General features: G+C 48.7%; 1 protein-coding gene across 1 annotated transcript in view; it reads right to left on the reverse strand.

The window, feature by feature from the left end:
• FRMPD3 (FERM and PDZ domain containing 3) overlaps window positions 1-15,554 on the reverse strand; it is a 37,312-nt gene extending 21,758 nt beyond the window's left edge. Inside the window, 7 exon segments of the mRNA XM_077760775.1 lie at window positions 2,657-2,836; window positions 4,518-4,607; window positions 6,642-6,768; window positions 7,096-7,232; window positions 11,089-11,208; window positions 12,603-12,734; window positions 15,447-15,554. Coding sequence (XP_077616901.1) covers window positions 2,657-2,836; window positions 4,518-4,607; window positions 6,642-6,768; window positions 7,096-7,232; window positions 11,089-11,208; window positions 12,603-12,734; window positions 15,447-15,551 — 891 coding nt within the window. The 5' untranslated portion in view covers window positions 15,552-15,554.
• Between the last annotated feature and the right edge of the window lie 3,302 nt (window positions 15,555-18,856).

Consider the following 18,856-nt stretch of genomic DNA (forward strand, 5'->3'; position numbering starts at 1 on the left):
CGCCACATAACATGGCATATTCACAGGTTCTGGGGATTAGGGTATAGGTATCTTTGGGGGGGGGGTTATTGTTCTGCCTAGCAGAAACATGGAAATACAAAATGGGTTATTCTCCTGTGGTTTTCCATATGCATTGTATTTTCCTGCTTAAAGGAGGGCATACCTGAACTATCCAACACCTGGTGGTTGCATCACCTAGCTATTTGCTGTTTCCCACTCAGCAAAGTGCAGCCTTCTTCTAATCCCCCTCCATTCACCAATGTGATGCCCCGTATATCCCATAATGTGGCCTCTCACCTCTCCACCCACCCACGATTTGGACCCTCTGTGTGTTGCATGCAACGTGCATAGCCCCGGTCTTCAGTGTTCTCAGGATATAGGGAGCAGGCAATAAGGGTTAGATATAATAAGACAGACGTGTTGCATGTGCAAGAGAGGAACATGTGTGGGCATACGCATGCACATGCTTAGTGATTCTGTATGTTTCACATTCGCTCTTTTTCATTGCTGACCCTCCAACCAAGGCCCTGACCTTATCATGTCACCCCGGCACTAGTGCCACGATCCCCTCCTTACCTCCCTGGCTTCACGCTAGCTTTTGCCTTCGAAGCTTTTAACCAGCTTGGTCTGCCCACCCCCAATCTAACCAATCTTTTTTCTTGTTATTCTCCTTTCCAGCCAAGCAACTATGCTTATCGACCTGCACATATGGCTTGCTTATTTCCATGCTTGCTCTCTGCCTGTGAACACATCCCACTTCTCTCTGCTAATCCATGCCTATCACTTCAAGATCCAGCTTAAAACACCTCTTGTGGGAAGGCAGTCTGGTTAACCCCTTCCTATTCTCTTGTTCCACATTCCACACCATACTTACCTGCAAAATTGACTTCCTAGTAACTTTTGTTCATTGCTGTTTCGCTTTTGAAAAAAACAACAGGTTGAGTACAGGTTTTTGAGTACTTACTATGTATCAGGCAGTGTTCTAAGACTTTTTATCTATGTTTTCTCATTTACTCCTGAACAACAGCCTTTTGAGATAGGCATTCCATTTTGCAGTTGAGGAAATTAGTGTTCAGAGAGGTTAAGACACTTTTTGAAGGCCACACAGGTAGGTAGCAGTAGAGCCGTGATTTGAACCTGGTGTGTCTGATTCCAGAGCTGCATACGTGTTCTGATGCTGTGTTACTAAGGCAGGTCATGTGTCTTTGTGAGTCTAGTCTCCCCAGTAAGAGTGTGGTCCCTCCTGGGCAACATTCAGGCCCAGACCTGTGGCTGGATCGCTCCTGGAAATGAGAATAGTGCTCCTCACTCAGCCAATACCGGTGCCTCCCAGGACTCTGGACCCAGAGGTCAGTGGTTCTCAAACCCGGCTATCGTACAGAATCACTGGGGAACTGAAAAGTGAATAAATCCTGATGCCCAGGCTGCACCCTGATTAATTCAATCACAGTCTCTGGAAATAGGACGTGGGCATCTGCATTTTGAAAAAGCTCTCAAGGAAATTCTATTGAGCAGCCAATGTTGAGAATCAATTTTACAACATTGAAAACGACTCATTTGGAAAGCTGTTTCTCTCTTTTAAAGTCCTTTCATTTCTCAGGAAGCCACATCTATCCTGCATGTCTTCGGGTCCTTCTTGTCCCTTCCCTACCTGTCCATTTGGCTTTTTACCCAACAACATCTGAGGAGGGCAGAGATCATTGGTTGAGGAAGTGGCCACAAGCCAATTAGATATCAGCTCCAGGCAGGTTCCTAAACCAATGGGAATACTAGGAATCACAGGTGGAAAAATTAACATATTAAAGGTTTCTGGGTTTCACAAAGACAAAAATAAATAATTTGCTCTTTTAGAAACAGCAAACACTCCATCTCTTAATCTGCCAACAACATCTGCCTCTGGGAAATCCTTTAAGAAAGGGAAATTGCACCTCCTCTAATAGCTTCCGCCAGCTGGCAGGCAGGCCTGCCCCCCACCCACACTGGTTCCTGGGTGTTCAACATGAGAGCCATGGAGGGGACGGCTGACCACGGCTGCCAGACTCTGCACAGGTAATAGCTCCTTGCCAGTCTGAAGGAGCTGATCTATGGGAAAGGTTCTAAGAGCTGGACTTTGGAAGGTAAGATGTGGGCTAGGCTCTGCCTGCCCCCCATCTCCTCAGGCTTCCGTGGGTCTGTCCACATATCCAGACACTTCCTCCTCCACGACTGCCTATGAAAAGGTGCCCCAGCTGGTGTGCACATATCCCTTCAGCCTCGGGGGTGACCAGGCAGGGCCCGGGAGGCCTCTGGCCTGGAGGTCTCTGGGCTGGACTATGTATCCCACTGTTCCACATGAATGTCTTTTCCTATACATGCTGTGACACAAGAAAGATTGGGAAGCGACAGCCTGGGGGAAGCTCCGAGTTCAATTCCCCGCCCTCTGTTGAAGACTTCTTGTGGGTTGATCTGATACTTCCCAGCCTTCTCCAGCGCTGGCTGACCCTAATGTGTGGTCAAGACAGCATGTCCCACGGAGTTGAGAAAGGAAAGAAAGATGAGCCCAAAGGGACCCTGGACCTGAATCACTCTCACTGAAGAGGCTCAAATGCTCTTTACTTCTTCCTGTGTTCCTAAGTCCTGTCCCTGGAGAGAGGTAGCTCCTCAAAGCTGGGCTTACCTTGGCATCCATGATGCTGGTCTCCACCCGGGCCACGCCCTGGTTCTCCCGGAACAGCTGGATCTTGCTGATCTTGCTGAACTCGGACAGCACAGTGGTGAGGTTGGTTTTGAGGTCAATAACATGGCTGATGCCGTGACGGGGTCCCACGAGGAGAGTGGTGGCTGACTGCTTCTCGTCCTAGTAGTACCCAAGCGTGGCAGGCAGCATTCACAGAAAGCAGGGCAGAGGAGGCGGCCGGCGAGGCAGGAGGAAATAGAAAAGAGGCATTGAACTGGTTCTGCTGGGAGGTCTGGAAGCATCTGAGGCTTAGTGCCAGGACAGGAGGACAACCTCGAGGGGAAAATGGTCTGGGACGTTCCTGTCCCCAGGGCAGGGCCCCAGGTCACCGGTCTAAATGGACACCTTAGTCTTTACAACGGGCTGAGTGACATGGGCAGTGGCAGGGTTGGCTCTAGCAAAATTGTGAGCTTTGTTTTTAAAACTCTGCAGCATCTTCTTCCTACCAAGCCCCAGGGACTTTCCATTTGGGCCACTCGGGGGCCCCCACCCAGTGCTCTGCCTGAACAGGTGGCATCCTGCTTTTGGTCTTTACCTCCCCACCCAAGAGCCACTTAAACTCACACTCCCCACCCAGTGCCAAAAGCAAAACTGCCAGTCACTCCCGCCTAAGGTGTTAAGGAGTTGATTGGGTGCTTAATAGCAGGGTCGGGCCGGGGGCGTCTCCCTCCCTAAGAAGCTATCTGCCCTTTAACTGGCACTCCAGCAGTCTTAACCCAAAGGAATGGCAGAATGGCCAGCAGGGGCAGGGGTGGTGTGTGTGTGTGTGTGTTGGGGGGGAGGGAGGTAGAGGGGGGGGGCAGTAGGCTTTCAGGGATCTGCAAATCCAAGTCTGTAAATGTCTATCTCTGCACCTGGTGGGCTGGCTTCCCTTAAGTGGTCCTGACAGGCGGCTCAGCACCATCAAGCCTTGGCCCTCTGCTGGCCCATTCCCTGGAATTAGCATCACCCCAAGGAACCTCTTTACATCTGCTCTAGACACTTTGATAAGCGGCTTTCCATCAGTGTGCCCCACGAGCATGACAGCGTGTTCCCCAGAGTATGACAAGCACCTGGATCCAGTCCGCAAGATGATTTGAATTTCCTTTCACCACAGCTCACTAGGGTGAATTAGCCTGGGGTACAGGTTTGGGGGGAACCAGCTGTGCCTTGCTAGAGAGGGGTGTTACTGCACTGGGGGGCCCTGGGCAGGTAGGGGGAAGTACAAAGACTCAGAAAGCCTGGCGTGTGGGACCACATCTGGTCCACTGCCAGTGTTTGTATGGCCCACAGACTAAGAATGCGTCTTACATTTTTAATGGTTGGAAAAAATTCAAAAGAACCATATTTTGTGCCATGTGAAAATCACATGAAAATCACATTTCAGTGCCCATAAATAAAGAGATATTGGAATACAGCCACGCTCATTTGTTTATGCATCGTCTACGGCTCTATTCACACTACAATGGTGGCTAAATAGTTGCGACAGAGACCTGGGTGGCCTGCAAAGCCTAAAATAGGCAGTATCTAGCTCTTTATGCAGGAAGTTTGCTGACCCCTGAAATCGAGGAAAAGGGACGCAGAAGGCTCATGGGGGGTATATCGAAAACAAACATGGCCTCCTACTTTACCATTTTACCAGAGGCAGGACCAGAGCACCATAGGAAGGGAGAGGTAGAAAGAGGAGGAAGAGGAAGGAAGTTCTTTAGAAATATTTGCTGACAGAGGATGCCACCTTAAAGCTGTAGTAGAGTCTCTCCTGGCCCCCTCCCGAGCACAAGTACACACCAGGGGCTCCCTCCCGACCAGTGCCCTCACTGACCAGGCCCACAGTGTTGAACAAAACGCCCGTGAAGGTCGGAAGCTCATTCAGAATTCGAAGATACTGGAGCTTTGCCTGAATTGCAGAGCCCTGTGGAAACAACCCATCCAGAAACATAAGAAGCCTGAGTTGCACAGGAAAAGTAAACCTGAGTTCTCAGGAAGGAGAGTCAACATCTTAGGACAGGCACTAGTCAGACTAGTCAGCAAGCTATACTGGGAGTGTGAGGACACCGTCAGAAAAACTGCTGGAAGGTTCCAGTTTGGACAACTCTAGCATCCTATCTCCCTTTCTAAACTTTTCTCCTACCTCCTGATCCTCGGGCCTTCAAAACCCAGCTTATTCATTTTGGTCTGGGGATAATCCTAACACCTCCCCCTAACTCTTGACACCCTGTCTCATCTACATCTCTATCCTAAGATCCCCAGTTGCCATCTTGGTACTGGCCATCTCTAGCCAGGGGTCCCAATGCCTTTAATCTTCAGCACCCCCAAGCCCCGATAGAAAAGTCTATCAGTGGTTCCAGCTTCCTCCAGGCATCAGAACCAGAAACCTGTGTCACACTGGGCTCCTCCCTCGTCCTCTCACCTGAGGGCCACCAGCCACCAAATCACCTTGATTGTACCTCCTAACTTCCTTTCCAGCCTATCTATATATACTCCTATCGCTCAGCCCCTCCACACTGCTGTTAAGGGCAGAAGCCTAAACCATAAGTGTAATCAGATCAGCTGCCCGCTTAAATCCTTCAATGGCTCCCCGATGACCCCAGGATGAAGTATAGCCCTTCTCCATGGCACACAAGGTGCTCGGGCACACAACTGGCTCCTGCCAGCTTCTCCGGCCTTCTCTCTTGTCCCCCTCCCCAGGCACGTTCCTTGCACTCTCTGTACTTGCTTATGCTGGACTATTTGAATTTCTCTCCATGCACGATATTCTCTTAGATCCCTGGGGCTTTGTACAGATGGATCTGCCTGCATGGGAAAGTCTTCCTCCCCCCTATCTCCCCCTCATCTAGATAAACTCCTATCTGTCAAGACCCAGCTCTGGCATCCAATGCACCCATTTCTGGCCTTTTCTACCTCCCTAAGGCTGGGCTGGGTGTTCCTCCTCCTCCGTGTTTCCAGGGCTCCCACGCCTGTTGCACCGTGTTGTGACTGACTGTGGCACTGTGCTGTGACTCTCATGTTTCCCCACTAGCCTGTGCCTGACTTGAGGGCGGAGAGCAGGCAGGCCTTCTTCATCTTTGTGTCTCCAGCCCAAGTAGTGGGGGTCCTCAAAAAAAAATGTTTGCTGAGGAGATGGCTGGGAGCACTGGTGTTCTCCCTCTGGGAAGAAAAAATGATTTGATTAAATATGCACAGCAAGGTAGAAATGGCTTAACTCTCTGGGGAAATTTGCATCTTAAAAGAGAAGCTAGTTGGTGATACAAGGAATCCGGAATGGGTGGAATATATGGGGGCGACTGTGTCCTGTGTCTACATCTGTGTGCTGCTTCTAGTGCCTTTCACCACCCTCCAGCCTCCTGGGCAGGAAGCACCGGCAGACCGGGAAGGGCCTGGGACCTTCAGGGCTGGAAGGGCAGGGGGGCAGGAGTCCCTCAGAGGGCATTTGAGAATGTGCAGGAGGGCAGGGCAGTGACGTGAGCCTTCCACAGGCTGCCCAGTGACCCATTATCACTTGTCGCACCAGGCTGCGCTTGTATCTCCCAGAATTCCCTATGGCAGGACTGATGAATTAGAAAGCTAATGAGGAACGGAGCAGCCATTTCCGTGGAAAATGTGCCTCCTCAGTGTCCAGTGCCGTCCACACAGTAGGTGCTCAATCAGCACCAACTAAATGCGTGGAATGATCCGAGAATTGCCTTCTCCTGCATCCTGGCCCCTTTGCTTTGAGTATCCTGGGCTCTCTCAGTGACCTGCCCCTTAGCTGTCTCTGGAGATGGCTTAGGTTTGGGGAAAATCCCTCTCCACAATCCTCCCCCATATCCAGCTAAGCTGTGTGTATACCCAAGTCAAAAACAGCGAAGAGGTTTCCCCAGAAGACCAGACCTGCTGGGAAACCACACAGGAGACCCCCACAGCCACTAAGGCCTGAGGAGGGTGCCCAATGGACGACACTGGGTACCTTGGTGCCGCTGGAAGGATGCGTTTGGTGGGCTTTCAGTTGCTGAGAGAGAGATTTCCGGAGGTTCTTCTCTTTGATGCCCTGTAGGAGGGAGGGGGGAAGAAAGGGTTCCAGGCCCCATTCCTTCCTAAAAGCAGAAGAAAAGCAAGAAATTAGTGAGAGAGACAAAGTGGGACAGAGAAAGCAAGATGGCAACACAGGAATTGGATCTGAGAGTCAGAGGGAGGGAAGGAGCCTGTGAGAAAGAGAGAGATGGGGGCAGGAGAATCACATTGGCCACAGTTCCCTAGCGGAAGCTATAGCTCGAAGGCATCACAGTCTAGGTGTGAGGAACTCCAATTCTCACTCCCACCCCAGGCTCTCCATTCCAGAAAAGCATAGCACAGCTCAATCATTGCACTTTTTCCCTCTACAGCTATTTGCCCCCTTCCTGAAGGACCCTGGCAGAACTCACTCCACATTCTTGAGCGAGATCTTCTGACTAGGTCGAGTGGCTGAGACGGTGATATAGATGTGGAGGGCAGCAAGACCCAAAAGCATCTCCGGCTTGGGGTCCATTCCAAAGCGTTCTCGGATAACATCATTCCGACTCTGCAGGAGAGGGCGGTCCAAACCTGTCAGTTTAAAAAGATGTTCCCTTCCCTCCCCCCACACCCCCAATCTACTCCCTTGCATCCCAGAAAAGAATCATGGTGTCAAATAAGACATCCTAGGTAAAGGGGAGGAGGAAGTTTCTGCCCTCAGGGAAGAGGCAACAGAGGGACCCTGAATCTCAGGGACAGTATTTGCCTCATCCACCAGATACTGGACAGGCTTCTCAGTGATAGATACATATAATGGCAAGGCACAAATGGGCAAAACATCTAGGTCACTGCAAAAGTGACACATGGCACCACTCTCTTTCTTTCCTCCTGTTACAAGAGGACTTCCTGCCTTTTCTTGGAGGCTTAAACTCACTCCCCAGCCACACAAGGGTCCTCTACTAGCTCAGATGGGAATAAAGAGAGACCCTGGGAAGAGTTCTCCATAGGGCTCTAACCCAAAAGCCCAGGATGAGACATGTATTGCAGGGATGGGGCAGATAGTTTGTTCCTTGGGGTCTGAGTGTCAAAAGCAGCAATGAGTCGGTCTTCCCTATGTTATCCTAAAGGGGGTCCCCTGGAGCTACTGGCCAAGTGTACGACAGCCCCCAAACCCTGAGGGTCAGAGTCCCAGCTATTGATGATTCAGCCTTGGTTAGACCAGCTGCCCATTTTGGTGAGGTTAAACCAGGATGAGCTAAGGCACTAGGGAGCCATAGTGGTATCACTACAGCATAGGAGAGAGTGGAAAAGGAATGCTTCATCCACGATCATTTATGTAGAAAATCCAATGGAATCTATAAAATACCTATTAAAACTAACGAGTTAGCAAGGTTGCAGGTTATAAGAGTAACATACAAAAACCAACTGCATTTCTACATGCTTACGACAAACAACTGGAAATTCAAACTAAACGTCAAAACTATTTACAGTAGCATCAAAAATATGACATAATTAGGAATAAATCTGTGAAAATAAGTGAAAGACTTGTACACCGAAAACCAGAAAATACTGATGAGAAAAATTAAAGAAGACCTAAATAATATAGAAATATATCGTGTTCGTGGGTCAGAAGACTCAGTATTAGTATGACACTGTTTAGAGACTGAAAAGAGAAGCCACAGACTGGGAGAAATAACATATCCAACAAGCAGCTTGTATCTAGGATATATAATGAAGTCTCATAACTCATTAATAAGAACACGGACAATCCCACTAAAAAAGGAGGCACAAGATTTGAAAAGACACTTCACTAAAAAAGATGCATGTTGGCAAACAAGCACACAAAAAGATGTTTAACATCATTAGTCACTGGGAAATGCAAGTGAGATACCACCGAGATGCCACTGAGTCCTACTAAAATGACTAAAAAGAATACCAACAACATCAAGTGTTGGTGAGGATGTGGAGAAACTGGAACTCTCATACGTGGCTGGTGGGAATGTAGAAAATGGTACCACCACTTTGGAAAACAGTACTGGAATTTCTTTAAAAAAATTAGAGAGATAGATCTGCTGTATGATCAAACCATTCCATTCTTAGGTATTTGCCCAAGAGAAAAGAGTGTCAAAGACTTGTGCATGAATGTTCATAGAAGCTTTGTGGTAGCCCAAACCTGGAAACAACCCCAATGTCCATCAGTAGGTGAACTGATAAAAAATATTTTGGTACATCCATACCATGGAATACTACTCAACAATGAACTGGAATGGGGTAATGGTACACACAACAACAAGGATAAGTCTCAAAATCATGCCGGGTGAAAGAAGCCAGACCAAAATAAATGTACAGACTGTATGATCTCATTTATATAAAACTTTAGAAAACGTGAGTCAGTCTATAGTGACAAAAAGCAGGTCAGTGGTTGCCTGGGAATGGGGGGTGGCGAATTACACAAAAGCCTGACCAAACTTTGGGGGGGCAACGGACATGTTCAATATCTTGATTGTGGTGATGGTTTCATGGGTATAAACATATGTCAAAACCTATCAAGTAGTTGTTTTAAGTATGTGCAGTTTGTGTGTCAGTGAGACCTCCATAAAGCTGTTCGATATAAAAAAGGACTTACAGGTGAAGTCCATATCATCACGAAGGGGAGAGAGAGGGCGGACATGATCTTGACACCAGATTCCAAAATCATTGGAATTAAAAATGATGCTCAGGAGAAGAAATTTAGGGCCAACAAAATGAGAACCAACCTTATAAAATTCATAGAAGAACCACAACTCATTGCCCTCTAGAGTGCTGGTATGGGAGCCCAAGGCTGTTTGAAAAATGTTCCTAACATTTTAGATTGTTAGAAGGGCAACTATGTTTCACAGCACGTCTGCAGGTGTCGCTATCATAGATATCATCAGAGATGAGGTTTGAGCTTATTTTTCTCCTCTCATCAAGCACTCTGTATGTTCCATGGGCACCTAAAAGTCAACACATCCCCCAAATGATCTCATCTTTTTCCCAAACCCACTCCACTACATGTATTCCTTAACTTGGAAAGTGATACCACCTCTATCAAATGCTCATTGAGTCTAAGCCCATTGATTCTATCTTTTAATTATCTCTTGAATCCCACCCCACCCCATCCATCACTGCCCTGGTTATGGTCCCCATCATCTCTCCTCTGGATAACCGTAAGAGCTTCCTAGCTGGTGTACTTCCTTGGCACTATGTAACCCTTCAAAGTTGCTCATCTGACCAGGCCACTCTCCCTACAACATTTTTATACCCCCACCCTACAGCAGAATTTCTTTACCCAGGCTACACATTTGAATCACTGGAAGGATTTAGAAAATATTAATGCTTGGAATGCATTCCTATAGACTTTGATTTGGTCTTGGGTTGAACAGAGCTTTTATTTTCAAACCTTCCCAGATAATTCTAATGTGCAGCTAGGGTGAAGCCCCACTGCCCTAAAACAGTGGTTCCCAAACTCCACTGGGCATCAGAATCCCTTGGAGGGCCTGTTAAAACACAGGTCTAAACCATTTTGAAGCCTGTGCCTGTCGTGATGTGTCAAGCCTTTCACTACCTGCTTCCCGTCTCTCCCGTTTCATTTCTTATTGCTCCTTACCTCACATTCTGAACGCCAGGTAAATAAGTTACTCACAGTTGTCTCATCAGAGCATGCTGTTTCATGCCACCAAGGCTTTGTAGCTGCAAGTCCCTTTGCCTAGACTGTGCCCCCTCTGCTCCATGTCTGTACACGGAAAACTTCTACTCGTCCCTCAAGGCCAAGAGCATGCATGTATCCCTTCCTCTGTGAAGTCTCCACTATCCTCCATCCAAAAAGAGTCAGCAAACTGCCTCCTCCTGGCTGCTCCGACTGACACTGCACCCTGCCATCATCACAGGACTGTCCCACCGTTTTGGCTTTACTTGTGTGTATGTCTGTTTACGAGATCTAGCGAGCTAGGGCAATTCGTTGTTTACCTTGATTAGCAGCACCTAGCACAGGGCCTGCTCCAGAGTCAGTGCTCAGCAAAAGTTTCTCGATGAACTGAATTGGGAATCATCTCCTTAATGGAGCTAGGCGTTGGGGGTTGCCTCCCCCCACCCCCGCCCCACTACCCAAATGGGCTCAGTAAACCTTGGGATCCTATGATGGTGACAGAGTTCCTTGGGTTGCTTGTTCCTGAAAAACTGATGAGATCTGTCTAGACAGAGAGGGGACTTGAACCACAGTCGGGTCCGGTTACCAGGCTAAACAACTTGGCCATGGCCTACGATGGCAGCAGAAAAAGAAAGGGCCTTCAGAGCTACCTGGAGATGGAATAACTTACATCGTGACTTCACAGTGAGGGCAGAACAGCCTGACTGCTTGTTTGTCCACTGGTCTGTCTGCCTGTTTATCCCCAATCAGACTCTACCTGGATGTACAGGTACTCGAAAGCAGCAGGATCCCGACGCAACAGCTCCACGGGGTCTTTGGGAAAGAAGCTTATTCGGAAGAGGCATTTCATTCCTTGATAGTGTGTCCGCTGTACCACCTGAACCCCAGGGATGAGAGGTGGGAGGAAAAGACATCTGGGAATCAGTGGCCGTAGCGAAGAGAGCCAGCGTGGTGACCCGTCAAGGTGGGACTTCGGGTGGAGGTGGGGTGCTGCTTACCACTGTTTCCCCCCTGGCCTTTTCCAATTATCCTCAGAGGAAAGGTCTTTGTCACCCTTCTGGTCCAAAGGGGCTAGAATTTTTGAATCACTTAACCAGGACATGGCCTTCATCAACAATTGGGTCTAAGGCCCAAGATAGGAGGTGGGAAGAGAGGGCTCCTGGGAACTTCTCTCTTTTCTCGCTGTGAGGCCAATGCCTTTACCTTGCAGAGCAGCTCAGCTGCAAATTTCTGATTAAAAGCCAAACGAAAGATTTAAAATCCCATTTGGAGGTACAGGCAAAACAAGTTGGCAATATATTGGTAATTGCTGAAGCTGCCTTGGGTAACGAGGATTCATTATACAATTCTTTCTACTTCTGTGTATGTTTGAGATTTCTTTCTAATAAAAAAGTTTAAAATCCCATTTGGCAAAAGAGACCAATTGGATTCAAAGGGCCTCTTGAGGGGCTGGAGGTGCTTAGGCCCCCCTTCCAAGCTACCAATCTTCCCTTTACAGGTGGGAACGTAGGAGTGTCTGGACTACATTTGGCTCAGAGCTAAACTTGAAGAATTTCTTTATATACAATCCCTTCATTGTGTGTGTGTGTGTGTGTGTGTGTGTGTGTGTGTGTGTGTGTGTCTGATTTTGGTTTTTGCTTTGCTTCCATGTAAGTATTTCCTCCCCAGCCGTCCCTCTCCAATTCCTCCCATCCCTCTCTGGGAATACTGGTTGGCCCTGACTGGCCTCTCTGACTCTTCTTAGTGATTCACTGTTGGTGAAATGCTAGCCAGCATTCCTGGGCTTCCCTGGCCTCTCTCTTCTACTCTGACTTGGAAGTTGATGTGGGTGACATGCTGCCCATTCTGGGCCCCGTTCAACCCATTCTCAGCCCACACTTATCCCTCAGTGGTCTCAGTTCGCTCCACTTGTTGACCTTTCCATATTGAAGCCATCATCTGAAGGCCAAGTTTCCTCTCAGAGGTAGGGGGACACAGGAGGGTTGACACTGCTGTTCATGTTAGCATTCCGGGAGCCACACAGTGACTCACTACCCCACACCTTCCCCACTAGAGACCAGGACTACCAATCTTCATGCCCTTCTTAGGTCATGAGGAACATCATCGAAAGCCTGCTGGATGTGGTTAGTATAGACGTCACTGAGAACTGTAATTTCTGGGATCCGGCTAAGCAAATCGTTATGAATTTTCCAGAAAGAGAGTGCCTGGCGTCCTCTTCTCTAGTAGAGGCCACATGCAAAGTTCTCAAGCCAGGCCAAAGGAGTTACTTACGTAAGCCAGGGGTTGCTTGTCCTGGAGAAGCAGGAACTTGTGGTTCTGTTCTGGCCCAGCATACTCAAGGACAAGAGCAAAGTGCTCAATGTACCTTAGGGAAAGACGGTCCTGTAATGTCACAATCACATCCTGTGGAAGAGAAAAGAGCCTTGAGAGGGAGATACATTCCAGTTCTAAGCCACTCTCAGCACCAAACACGGGAGAGGGAGACTGAACACCAAGAAAGATGGTCCTGGGGAGGAGGCTGAGGCCGGGGAAGTGGCCAGAGACACAGGCCTTTGTGGTGGCCCAGGCATTCTCCAGGATGAGGAGAATGACCCATGAGTACTTGGGCCCTGGGGAACACCAAAGGGTGCAGGGGGTGGAGGAAGGTGTTTATGAACTTGGTCCAGCCAAGCATATGACAAAAAAAGGTCATGGCACTCCCTCCCTCCCTCCGTCCTTCTCTCCTTCCATTCAACAACATGTTTTCTGAGTGCTTATTAAGCAAGCCATTGAATAAGGAAGGCACGGTGCTGGTTCTTCCCTCACCTTACATAACTTAGAATGTTCACTGTAGTTTGTTTATCAACTCTTTACTTAGGAATTAACAAGAGCGAGAGCCACAATTATGTGATTAAAAAGTAGACTATTTCTGGATTCATAATCTAAATTGAATGACTCGAGTTACTGGAAGGATGTTCATTTTTGATCGTCGCTGGCTTTTAGAGATGATCAATTTAGCAACTTGAAAAATGTGTTCACGCAGAGGAACTATGTCACGTGTCTTGTGTACAGTCATAAATCTGACTCCTGGGCTCTGTCTGCTCTGCTGCCCTACTTTTAATATTAGGATGTCTGAAAACATATCCTTGGGGGCTGCCCAAATGTCAGTTTTGAGACTTCTGTCATCTATTTGCTGGGACTTGGGCACACACCAGGCTCCAGTGCGCGTGTTCATGGAGTCAGCCCGGCTCAGTCCCCCAAAGGCCAGAAGGAAGGAAGCTTGGGAACGCCAAGCTCCCTTACAGCTGGAGTTTGCCAAACAAGCCCCTCAGTGAATAGGAAATGATGCTTAGCCATTCAGATGTTAGGCTGGAGACTGGTGGGTACTTGAGAGTATCTCTTTGTATCATCCAGTGATCACAGAGGCGCCAGTGTTGCTGGAGCTCTGGCAGGGACAAATGGGGTTTTCTTTGCAGTTCGGCTGCATTTGGAATTGTGGATGGCTAAGCCGGCGCCTGCCAACTGGTGTTACAAGTGTAACAGCCCCGGTGCCACACTGTCAATTCACCCAGGTACCTCTTGGGGACAAGTGGCTTGGCAGCCTGTCCAAGTTCCAATGAATCGCCAGTGCACCCTCCCTGAGGTCAGGGTGAGATCACAAGCCAGGGGACACTGCTGGCCTGGAAGGCTGGGGCTACCTGGAAGCAACAATGGCGGTGTCATTGTGAGGTAGGAGAATGCTTGGAGAAGCCTCCAAGGAGGGAAGAGAGGAGTACATGTCCCGGTGCGGAGGCATGTCTCCAAAGGGCATACTGACCCACGAATGAACACCAAGAAGGCTTCTGACACAGAGAGATATCAACATCTGGAGGAGGGGCATCTGGACACCCCTGGATGGCCTAGTTGTATTTCGATGTCCCTCCCATTGACTGAGACGTTCAATGGGCAACAGACCATCCCAGAAGACCCTAGGGAATATGATTCAGTGCTATACCCCTGGGGAACACCCCCAGGCCGAAGCCTTCCAAAGAGACTGCAGTTAGATCAACATGGGTTAGGCCCAGTGCTGCTGGCACTTTGGGCAGGACCATTCTTCATCATTTAGGGCCTGTCTCACTCCTTGCAGGACACTTAGCATCTCTGACCCAGAGACACTCAATGCCAGCAGCACGCCAAACCAAGGGATGACCCCACATCTCCTCAGACATCCCCAAAAGCTGTCTGGGAGGGGGAGTGCCAATTCTGACCACCTGATAATTCCTCTTAGGGAAGTTTCCTGGCCCCAGGGTTTCTTTGTTTGTTCTGTCTTGACCTCAGCTTGGGGACCTCAGGATGCCTGTGAGACAAGGTGGGTTTTCTGGGCAGATGTTATTCCATTGGTTGTATGGAAATTCATTCTGGGGATGGCATTCTCCTTTTGGAGGGAGTCCAAAAAAAGCAGGAGGCAGCTATTTTTGTCCCATATCAGAGTTTGAACCTGGGGGTTAATCGTTTCATTGCCTCTCATCCTCAGGACTAAGGGAATTGCTACAACACTCAGACGACTGGCTGAGCTCTTAAGAATCACAGCTCAGTAACTGCTCTTCCTATGAAAGCAATAGTCAATGGGACTGTGCCTGGACGTTTCAAATCTTGGTTCAATGCTGGTTCTTATTTAAAAAACAAAGCATGGCTAAGCTAATCTCCCAAGAGATTGCGCTTGTTGATTTCTGTGTGTAAATGTGTGTAGATGTTATTGTACCAATATAAATCACTTTTGCTTTATAAACGGTTTAATGATTTTCACACTTCTTAGCTCCTAAGACTCTTGAAGGACCCGGTGTAACATGGACACAAAGCAATCCACGAATAAGTGTGTACACACACATGCACTCATGCTTGTGAGCACATGCGCATGCATGCATGCATGCATGCACGCACACACACACAGCTGGGCATTCAAATTTTCCCCACCCACAAACACTCTCATCTGAGGGATGTGTGCTCCTGCAGCCTGGTGCTCCCAGAGACTGAAGCTCAAAGGCCACCTTGCTCCAGCCACAACTCTGTGCAGACTCCGAGAAACCCAGGAACCAGCAGCACTCTATGCTCCAGAGAGGGCAGATGCTGACCCAGGAGAGGACACTCTGTATGTACCTTAACAGTGGTCCGGCCATCAAACGTGAATGATTTGATCTGCCCATTTTCTAAGAAAACCTTCAGGACATTGGGGATGAGGAGAAGAGCTTCTTTCTTCATCATTTTCTGTGAACAGGCAGGGAAAGGTCAAGGAGAGGGGCTCATTTAGAAGGCAGAAGGAAGCCAGAGGAGGGATTTAAAAGGAAGAGAAGGGAGCGAGTGAGTGAGACGGGAAGCCAAAGATATGGAAGGACAGAGGGACAGAGGAGAGAACAGATAGATGATCATGTCACATGCAGACCAGAACCAAACGCTCCAAGAAGACATCGGGCCATATCAGAAGTTCACCCTTCATTTGTCACCGCACACCCCATTCTACCGTGGCTCCCAGTTCCACAGCTTAGAGTGGTGCTTGGCCCATAGAGACCACCACTAAAGGGCAGATGGAAGGCCTCCTTAGGAGCCCCCCTCACTGGCGTGCTCTTATATCCTGACACCTCCCTTTCTTCCAGGCTCTTCACACACTGAGGTCACTTCAACATCCGTGGCTTTGCTCGGCCCTTCCCCCTCTCCCATGGTCTCCTACATCCTTTCTAACCTGGCCCTGCCTGTTTCTCCAGAGTCATGTCTTGCCAATGCAGGTACCCACACTGCTCTTTCACGCCTCCATACCTCTGACAATTCATCGTTCAGGGACTGTGTCACTCCCTGCAGGGCACTTAGCATCTCTGACCCTGAGCACTAAATGCCCATAGCATGCCAAATCATCAGGCTAACTCAAAACATCCTTAGACATTTCCAAAAGCTCTCTGAGACTGGGCAGTAGTGGCCTTGATTGAGAACCACTGGCAAAACCGTTTTTTAAAAAATATTTATTTATTTGGGGGAGAGTGCAAGTGGGGGAGGGGCAGAGAAAAGGGGACACAGGATCTGAAGCAGGTTCTGTGCTGACAGACTGACAGCAGCCAGCCTGACATAGGGCTCGAACTCACGAACCGTGAGATCATGACCTGAGCTGAAGTCGGACACTCAAGCGACTAAGCCACCCAGGTGTCCCAAAGCCCGTTTTTGAACACCTGATGTCTTCTTAGAAAAAGTTTTCTTTGCCCAGGTGANAAAGTGGATTAAAAACTTTATTTAAAACTTGAGAGGAGAGAGTGTGTGCAAGCAGCAGAAGGGCAGAGAGAGAAAGAATCCCAAGTAGGCTTCAAGCAGCCAGCTAAGAGCCCGATGCAGGGCTCGAGCTCATGAACTGTGAGATCGTGACCTGAGCCTAAGTCAGAAGTTTAACTGACTGAGTCACCCAGGTGCCCCTCCGTAAATATTTGTTAAATAAAGACTGTTCTCTCTGCTTTCCTTGTTCCCTTCTTGGCAAACTCCTACTCATCATTCAAAACCCAGCTTAAATACAAATTCCGTAAAGTCTTGACCAAACTCTTCAGGTGCTTGGACCTAGTATTCCCATGTGGTCCTACAGCAACGTATACATACCTCTCTCAGTGTTCTTAGCAATTTTTTGAAGAATACTGGTCTCTTACAAATGGTGAGCTTAGAGCACATCCATGTCCTATTCAATCTTTGTAGTTCTGCCATTGAGCAGACTTCCTGTCATACAGTTGGTGCTCAATAAATGGCTGCTGAATATATAAGTAATAGGTGCTTAATATATGCTTCCTTGAATGATTAGAATCATCAGGAGAACCCAACCATTTCCCAGGGCCATTACCAGTTCTATAGGAACTGAAAAGCTACATAAGATGGCCAGATTCCTAATTCAGTGGGCATTCATTGAGCCTCTAGTATATAGCCGGCACTATGCTAAGCCCCATGAGGCCCAGGCAAAAATAGAGGGCCTGGTCTGGTCTTACACTCTTGTTACAGTGACCAGATAAACACCCACATGAATCCACTAGAGAACAACTGTAAAACCAAAACCAAACCAACAGGTATAAGACCGTCGAGGTTTCCTAGGTGAGATGACTTAGATTTTGATTTTGAAGGAGATGGTAGGTATAGACTATTAAGAGAGGCTACAAGAGGGACAGTCCAGACCTAGGGACCGTCATGGACAGCATGGAAAAATGAACAAGCAAGTCCTCCTGGGGTGGGGTATGATTGGCGGTGCTGAGGAGTCAGGAGTCCAATTGTGGCAGGAAGTGATGGGGTATAAAGTTGGAAAAGTGTGCTTCCCGGTTCTCTCCCTGATCCGGAGATGCCTTCCTCCTACCAAGCCCAGAGGCCCTGGATCCCCCAGCTGATGACACTCGGCAGTGGCAGGTTTTATTTAGCACGCTGGGGTTGGACTCAGATAATTACTTAATTGATTTTGCTTAAAAATAGAGTTGGCAAGGAACGCCCACGGGATTTATTTTTGGTCTGGCTGCTTACTAAAGCCTTGGAACACCAAGGCAAGGGATGATAGGACAGCCCAGAGTCACCTGGGCCTGGACTTCCCCAGGTCCCAACCAATGGTGAGGCTGCTAGGATCCATACTGGTGGCGTGGGAGGTGGCGGTTGTTGTGACATCAGGTAATTTCCTGAGCACAGTAGAATGGGAAGATTTATATCTGTCTCTCTCTCAAACAAGAGCTTCACACTGTGCCTGGTGGCTGGTCCAGGAGCGACAGAAATAACCCTGCTACTCCGGGGCCTTTGCTTTCAGGTTGGTCAGGAGTGGGGGCTTGATCCTACCTGTGGATAGCTGAGACACATGGAGAGGGGGTCATGGTAGAGCAAAGGGAGAGTGGGGAGCAGAGAGTGGAAGGGAGAGGAAGAGATGGGAGGAAAAAGGGGAGGGGAGGTGGTCGGGAGGTTTTCATTGGGTGGCCTCGTCTTGATTGATTACTCTGTAATGCTGAGATGGGATGGTCTGTGCTTTCCAAATCCAGTTTGCATTTCCTCTGGGTTTTCAAGGGTTCAGGGCACAAATGTCCCCTTTGTGGCTTGGACCTAAAGGTATCCTTCATTGTGATCTGTAGGGACTCGATACTGTTCCTTTGTCTCTCTGCTCACCAACCCCCACTTCTCTCCCTTTAACCTCTTCTGCTAAGACTGATATGGAGCCCAGCCTCCAATTACTTGTTGGCTTACCCAGTGGGTCCCTGTAGTCCCCTGGGTTTCTCAGCCTTCCTCGAACAGGGATGGAAGAGGGCCTGGGCTGAGTTTGGGGATGAGTGTCAGAGAAAAGGAGATGGAAGACACCTGTGTCCTCTACTCCGTCTTCTGAGTGGCTCTGCTTCAAGGAACTACAGAAGTGCCTGGCACCCCACTGATTTCCCCACTCAGGCTGGGCCTGCTGGCTTTTTTCAAGTGCAGCTGTGCTTCCGAACGTAAATGCCACAGGCCTCCCGAGAGCCCAGCCCACAAAAGCCTGCAGAAGCACACAAATGCCTCTTAGCTTCGGCTCTCTCCACCCGCACCTGGATAAG

The sequence above is a fragment of the Crocuta crocuta genome, unplaced genomic scaffold (genome assembly GCF_008692635.1).
Source record: "Crocuta crocuta isolate KB4526 unplaced genomic scaffold, BGI_CrCroc_1.0 scaffold676, whole genome shotgun sequence".
Classification (NCBI taxonomy): Eukaryota; Metazoa; Chordata; class Mammalia; order Carnivora; family Hyaenidae; genus Crocuta; species Crocuta crocuta.